Genomic DNA, 7,595 nt, shown 5'->3' with positions numbered 1-7,595 from the left:
AAATATACCCAGTAGCAAAACTGCGTACTAAAAGTTTTTTTTTTTCAAAACATGTTTGATATGCTCAAAACCTGGAGATTTGTAAGGAGCAAAACTGTTAAGAGCTCATTGAATCGATGCAGTAGTTATGATTCTACGAGCCTGAGCCCAAGACCCGTAGCTACATGAAAAGACATCAGAGTCATCCGAAGATGCTATATCGACACTTCCAGGGAAGTGTGTATCAAATATGTAGGTGCTCTAATGTTTCCTGGTCAGAAGAAGTGTAGTCGCCATTTGGCTTCGAATTTCGCCAACTTGGAAATCGTTGGATCTCGCAAGAATTGAATTTGACTTGACTATACTGACTTCACTCATTGGAAACATTTGCACAAAGCGGATCCAGCCGGATCGTTCAGCAGATCGTAGAGCCTTCTGGTAAGCTTTGCAAGCCAACTTGAAAGAATCCGTCCCTGCTGAATGGCGTATGTTCCAACTCCTTCTACGCTGCTTCCTGAGTTTAGCCAAATCGAAATTCCATCACGGGATTCCTCTTGAGGATTTCACAGAACGCAAGGGGCAAGCTTCTCCAAAAGCATCCACGATATGCAACGTTGTAGTATCAACGGCATCATCCAAGTCGGTAGGAGTTTCAATGGATGGTAGATATCCATGAAATTTTGTCGAGAGCAACTCTGTATCCCCAGGGTTTGCAGAAATCGCTCTCAATAGATAACGAACAACGATAAAAGAGAGGCAAAAACTATTTCGAATCATGACAAGCCATGATAACAAATTTATCAGACTTGTATACAAATGCGAAAAAAAACAGAATCGGATAGGCAGCCCTTACAGAAAAATGGTGATTCTCGCTTTGTTTGCGCTAATTTTCGTGTTGGTTAGTGCACAGCTATGTAGAACAAGTTGAAATGCATCATCAGAGCCAGTGCTCCCCGCATTTGGAGCTTTCTAAAAGAAAATTATCATGGGGTATAGCCTCCCGAATCAGTTCTCTATCATGAAAGCTGGCGAAAAAAGTCTCTCGCGGTATGCTACATATCGTATATGTATACAGAGATGATAAGTATGAGAGACTTGTTCATTCTCTTTAGGATTCAATCCCTGGAGTTCCCAGTTGATTTGACGGGGATTTCTAAAACGCATGGTCTGCTAAGAAACATTCAACTGATAAAAATAGATGTAGCGATGGTCAGATATGAATTCCTCATCTGACACATGCCAATTCGTCAACTCGTGACTGATTCTATTGGAGCAGAGAGTTATGTCTAATACTTCTGCTCTATTAGATACCAAAAAGGTTGGGCGATTGCCTATGTTAAGTAAACCAAGTTCGGTACTACTCTAGTATTCCATTAAGCTGGAGCCTTTCAGATTGATATGAGCATTAGTATCACTGCCGACAATTAGCGGAAGGCCTTTTGAAGCGCAATAAATGACAACTTGTTTGAAAGCATCCGTAGGTTCTTCCATCATGTGGTAAATAAACCTAACAACAGACGTATTTTCTAACGGGCGTTCCACTAGTAACATCAATTGTGACTGCACATACGTCTCTAGTTGTTAGTTCAGAGATAAGTGTAGCAACGATAGCGTTGTAAACAAGCACACATGCACGCGACATTGATCGATTGTTTGCCATTTCATTACTGAAAGCAGCAAAAACCGGGTTCACTAGGTTACATAGGTAGAAGCTATCCTTGCGAAAATAGGGTTCCTGCACCAAAGCCACTTTGGATTTGCCATTTTGCTTAAGTCAAAGACTAATCGTTGCTGTTCTTTTGTGCTGCAGTGCTGCAGATTGATTTGAGCTATCCTTTCGGTAGCCATTGCGAATTACGATAATACACTCCACAACTTCAACATTTATGTGAACAGAAACGATGAAACCAAGCCGGTATCGAATCAAGAACGTCAAAGGCTAGTTCTAATAAAATCTAAGAGGTATGGAAAGCTACAGTATGCTACAAAATTGTTTGGAAGGCAAAATATATTATTTTGAAGTTTATTTCGGATTTCACTGATTTAGTGGTCATAGAGGAATAATTCGTTGGATCAGATATCCGAAATGCATTAAGTTAAAAAACGTTGCCAGCATTCACTAAGCTATTAGTTTAAAGTTATTGACTAATAGTACTAGTTAACGTAATTCTCAAATTCAAGTATGATATCTCATTCAAGTATTATATCTTTGCGAAATTCTAAATAAATATCATTTTCTAGGCGGTTGTTCGGAAGCTCAACATTAATGTTGAAGGTCTGCTTGATGGATTGGTGTTACCTACTATACAAGAGGCTGATATTTGGATTATATCGACAGAATAAGATGTTTAGATTATTGTTGCAATCTATAATGTTTCTTGAGAGATCAACATCATAAAACATAGTACCAATTTAGCTTAACATTAAGGCTGTCCAATGAGCAGCTTGAAGTTTCTCCTGTCCTGCTCGTTCTTTTTGTGGACCACGATGGATTTCATGCCGTTGCTATACTGAAACGAACAGTACATCGCGATCAACTGGCATATTTTCGGGCGCAAAACCACGAACTCAGGCGGGCACTTCTTCTTCTGCTCTGGTTGCTCTCTTACAAAAATGAATAAAATTCATAACCAGTTTGACAAAAAAATGCAATCCAGGTATCTCAAGTTGGGTTATTCTCGTCCCTTACAGATGTGAGTGCACAAACAGGGGCAATCACACATCTTTTACCCCAGGGCTTTTGCCTGAGACGGACCTGTTGTACAGAAGACACAACAGAAGAACACTTTTGCCGGTTCTGACATTCAGCACTTGTTGACAATTCATTGTTCTGTTTTATTTTATTCTACTTTTCAAATTTATCTATTCTATAGTATTCTTCTTAAATCAAATTTAAACTATTTTTGTTCCTTACTTCAATATTTTAACATTTTCTGTACATTACGGCTACTCCTAAATTAAAATATTTAAATAAATGAAAAATATTACACATTTGAATTATACAACGAATTTTTTCGACAGCTAGCTACCATGAAAAATAAATACATCAAATAATGAAATTGAAAAATTCATCAGTTTTCTCAAAGAATGAAACAGAAGAAGATAATTTTTTTCCACATAACTTAATTCTCATAAAATGTTTTAAAATTTTGCTGAAGGAAATGCGAAATTAAAGGGAAACAACGACATACTTTTTCAATTTGTCTCTCTTCATTATATGATGAATTTTTAACGTATTTTACATTTTGATTAAGTGAATGCCAATTATATATCTGAGAAAAACACACTAACTGCAGGCCGAATTAAAAAACTTAATTATCTACAATATGACTAAAATGTTCTAGCTTATATGTAGAATATCCTTTAAACGAATCTGATAGAAACATAAAAGTTATCTGTCGACCTCTCTGACCGGAAGATAATCATTGGAGTCAAATTTTAATTACATTCTGTAAACAATATCAAGCAAAGTAGTTTTAACAATTGTGAATCTAAAGCGGAATATACGAGGGTAGAGCTCCTAACTGTGGTCTTCTCAGAATCGGTGGTCCCGAGCCCTCATTTCCACTGTCATCGTCCTCATCGCAACTGCTAATATCAATTTCTTCATCGTTCTTCCTGGTGAGCGCATCCTGTTGAGCCGTATCCGGATCGTCAAGATGCCCTTGCTTCATCTTCTCAACTTTCGAAAGCATGCCTCTGAGTTGTGCTGTCTGGGCTTGGGATAGTTTTGACTCGTCTTCTGAGATGTGTTCAGGAGCATTGTGAATGTAGTACCGTTGTGAGGAAACGGGTAGAGCACGGTGTTCTGTTTGCACTGGAATAGTTTTAATGGAGTCCTCTTTCTTGTCGATAGCAACGAATAGCTTTTTCTTGTCGCTTCTGCGACTATGGGGATAAGGACAGTTGGTTCGATCACATACTCCTAGCCGAACCAGTTCAGGACAAATGAACTCATGGCGTTTCATGCACTGTAATCAATTATAATAAATTACCACCTAATGAAAAGATATTAAAAAACCTTGGATTACCTTGTCGGCAAGTGAACAATAGCCTTTCAGGAATTCCTCACAAATGCGTTCCTTTTCACTGACTTTCTTGTGCAAATATGGACAATCATTTTTCGTACAACGACCCTCCAAAAAGAAGTGGCAAACCGGCATCTTTTCCAGTGACACGTTGTGTGACAGAAGGCATTCATTGTTGGAACACTCGCCTTTGAGGAATCTGAAAAAAAAGTATAAATACTTAAATAACATGCCTCATATTTGAGTCTGAACACAACTCAACAAAAGCAAATTGCATATTTTCCGGATATTTATGATGAACATGAACATAATTTGGTACAATTTTTGAAAACTGTTTCTGTATCTGTTATATGCACAGCATGTCAATACCAAACTACCAAAACGACTTATCTGCTTTTGTAAACAAAAATTAAAACGACAATTTAGTGAGTCTGATAGCACTCCCAAGCAAACCAACAGCATCGACGCGTAGCAGAAGCCTTCGCCTACGTGCTGATGGGGTTGATCTGTGTGGGAGTGCTATCAGAATCGCCAAATCGACATTTGAATCTTAGTTTACAAAAGCAGATAAGTCGTTTTGAAAATCTGGCATTGATGTGAAAGATTTATGATGATTTATAATAGATTCAAAAAATGTATTGGTTGTAGCTACTTTTTTCAAGCAATTAGACAATAATTCAATTATTGAATTGAACAACTATGTTGATTTTGGCTTGTCAAGTTTTGGAAATGTACAACTTTTTGTCTGTTACAACAAATTTGTACCGAAAGGTTATAGGATCACTCCAAAAACGGGTATAGGATGCCCGGAGACTCGTAATTTTATATGCCGATCGTCAGCTCGTTAAACTGAAGTAATGTCTGTATGTATGTGTATTGTGTGACTTTTTGGAATTTGGATCGGTTCACTTGTAACAAGTTGCCTACGGCGGGAAACCGGTCCCATTGTTTTCTATTTGGCCCGGTCGAACATTGCGTTACGGAATTATTGAAAGACATATAATATGCGTGCTTCGTTATTTTCTAATGCTATTTTTTTTATAAGAAAATCCAAGTTTTCATAAACTTTTGCTAATTTATTTGTATTTGAGATTCATTTTATTTTTCTAATATTTTTTTAGTGTCAAGTCTTTTGTTGTTGTTGTTTTGTTGGGACAAATCGAGTTGATATTTTTTTTTCGAAATTTTCAATTGCTCATCGGAACTCAAAACTGATAAAATGTCATAAACACTTAAAATTAAAAATTACGATTGCCGAGAATCCAACAGCCGGTATCTCGGCAATAATTTGTAAATTTTACCGAGACATCGGTAATCGTTACCGAGTTTCGGTAAAATTATGACGAAATCTCGGTAAAAGCTTCGCCGAATTTCGAATTACCGAGATCTCAAATGTTGGAATCTCGGCGAAAATTTTGCTGAGGTCGGCAAACTAATTTAGCTGTGTATGGAACATTTATGTGATTACAGGCAGTATAGTTCAACAGTGTGCGGGGGGTTATTTAGAGAGAAAAAAGCATAATAGGGGTAAAATTGAGGGATGCTCGTCTTGCCCCTCAACTAATCTTATTAATCACTTGATATTATTATTTTATTTACTTACTTGGAACAAATTATTATTTGATTCTTGTCATGCAATTTTGGACACTTTCCTCGAGAAAACGCAGTGCATTTTCCTAAACGACGATAAATAGGACAAGGAATATTACATTTCCGTTTGTTACTCGTCAACATTTGGATGCTTTTTTGTTTAGTAGAGCTGAAACCAAAAGACGTGTATCGTTATTTCAACACGCATTTTAGAAGCATGAACTTCCAACCTCAGATATGATCTGGTCCTATGAGTTTCTGTCCGTACAAAAGTTCCGTCCGTTTTCGGCATGTATGTCAGCCCACCAATGTCGATACGACGCAGTTTTGCTGGATGTGGTTGATCGAACTCTGCCGAATGTATTTTCCTTAACTTGGTTCCACTTGGATCCAGCATAAACCTAGTGCCACGTATCGATAGGAAACGCTGTCTGCTGTCATTCTGAGTGGTCGGTAACTTGAAAGGCGATGTGTTGATTGCAGGCCGTGTTGTAGACACTTGCAACTTATTAGATGACGAACGATAAAGAACTCCGTTTATATTTATCATCACCAACTTTTTGTTCTGGGAACTAAACGCAACATTTCGGGACGTTCCGCCAGCTACACCCTTCAATGGAGATTTATTACGGCTCCTAGAAATAAAGCATGAATGGTGACTTTGTCTCCAATGCATGAGTTTCCACAACCGTCAGTGAACGTAACAACAATTTACTTACAATTTATAAAGTCAAGTAAATAATGTTTTCCTAAATACTTACAATTTCAAAAGCCTCCGGTCGGTAACGATTACCTTCTGTGGACTAATCGAGTTGCTCCTTACCAGTGAAAACCTTCGTATGGAAGATTTGTTCGGTTTCATAGCTGTTCGAAGAGCCGGAACTGGTCGTCGATCTAACTTGTACAATTGCTTACTACCTCCGTTTATCAATTTGAAACGTTTCTGGACTATTCGTGCTTCTACTGATTTGATTGGCTGGACAGCGACGGTGGGAGCTATTGGAGTAGCAACTGACCGAACTAGTTTATTCCGGCTTACTTTTACCAGTGGAGCAACCAGAGGGGTGGTGCGTAGTACCCCCGTCGTGGGAGGAGCCGCAGAAGCCCGCACAATTTTTCGTTGGGTGTGTTTGATTATTGGATTTGATTGATGAGATATTACAGGTGGTGCCTTTTCCTGTGAAACGTTTTGTCCATGATGTCTCTGCAAGCTCAATTTTTCTAGAAATGCAGGATTAAAATGAATGCTAGGCATGGCAGTAGCCGCAAATTTTGCTTCGGTGGGTGCTGGCAACGGAAGGTTCTTTGTCAGGAAGTTAGGATTGATGTGTGCCTTTTTGAACTCTGGATTGATGAAAATTTTAGAACGCGAATCCTTTGTATCCATCGTTAATCTCGTCTTATCACAATAGTTTTATCACAATACTTTTTTATTTGTTTTAACAAATGCCTAAATTTTTTCCTCGTTAAGCGATTCTGAAAGGAATGAAGACCATGAAGACACTTGTAACCTTTGTTTATACTTTTGTTCTGAAAAGGAATACGAACTGTAGGTCGAAACGCATATTCATCATGCTAAATTGTCATTTGGTCATATTCAAACACTACCGCCATCTATGATTTGTTTCTGGTAAAGCGCTTTAAGCAACTTGTGAGCTTTCGAGCTTTCGTAAAGGATTTATACTCTAAGCCTGCCCTACTCAAAATTGAGTCAAAGCCGACTCTTTTTTTTAATTAAAAATGGAGCAGAATTCGGTATTTTTTCCTAACTTAAGAGTAAAATCAGCAGTGATTCAAATCGTTCGGGGCTGTCAGTTTAATCACAGAGAACAGACATGGAGGCTCGAACAAAATTTCTTGCAAAACATGTGTAAATAAACAAAGCGAACCTCAGCGCCATCGACGTCGACATTGCAACTCACAAACTCATTTTGACACCACGATGGCGCTGGTATGCTCTTGCATGTATAACAACACTAGCGCACAGTGGCATTTTTT

The 7,595-nt window shown here is 38.1% G+C and overlaps 1 protein-coding gene across 1 annotated transcript; it reads right to left on the bottom strand.

Annotated features, from left to right (window-relative positions):
- Window positions 1–3,167: 3,167 nt before the first annotated feature.
- Window positions 3,168–7,130, bottom strand: LOC134211573 (zinc finger CCCH domain-containing protein 3). Its single transcript, XM_062688562.1, has 5 exons — window positions 6,359–7,130; window positions 5,828–6,232; window positions 5,611–5,766; window positions 4,011–4,206; window positions 3,168–3,950 (listed from the first exon to the last, which is right to left on the bottom strand). Exons 1-5 carry the CDS (start codon window positions 6,982–6,984, stop codon window positions 3,471–3,473), a joined length of 1,863 nt encoding a protein of 620 aa, XP_062544546.1. The 5' UTR covers window positions 6,985–7,130; the 3' UTR covers window positions 3,168–3,470.
- Between the last annotated feature and the right edge of the window lie 465 nt (window positions 7,131–7,595).

The sequence above is a fragment of the Armigeres subalbatus genome, chromosome 2 (genome assembly GCF_024139115.2).
Source record: "Armigeres subalbatus isolate Guangzhou_Male chromosome 2, GZ_Asu_2, whole genome shotgun sequence".
Classification (NCBI taxonomy): Eukaryota; Metazoa; Arthropoda; class Insecta; order Diptera; family Culicidae; genus Armigeres; species Armigeres subalbatus.
This window is presented reverse-complemented; position numbering and strand designations above follow the sequence as displayed.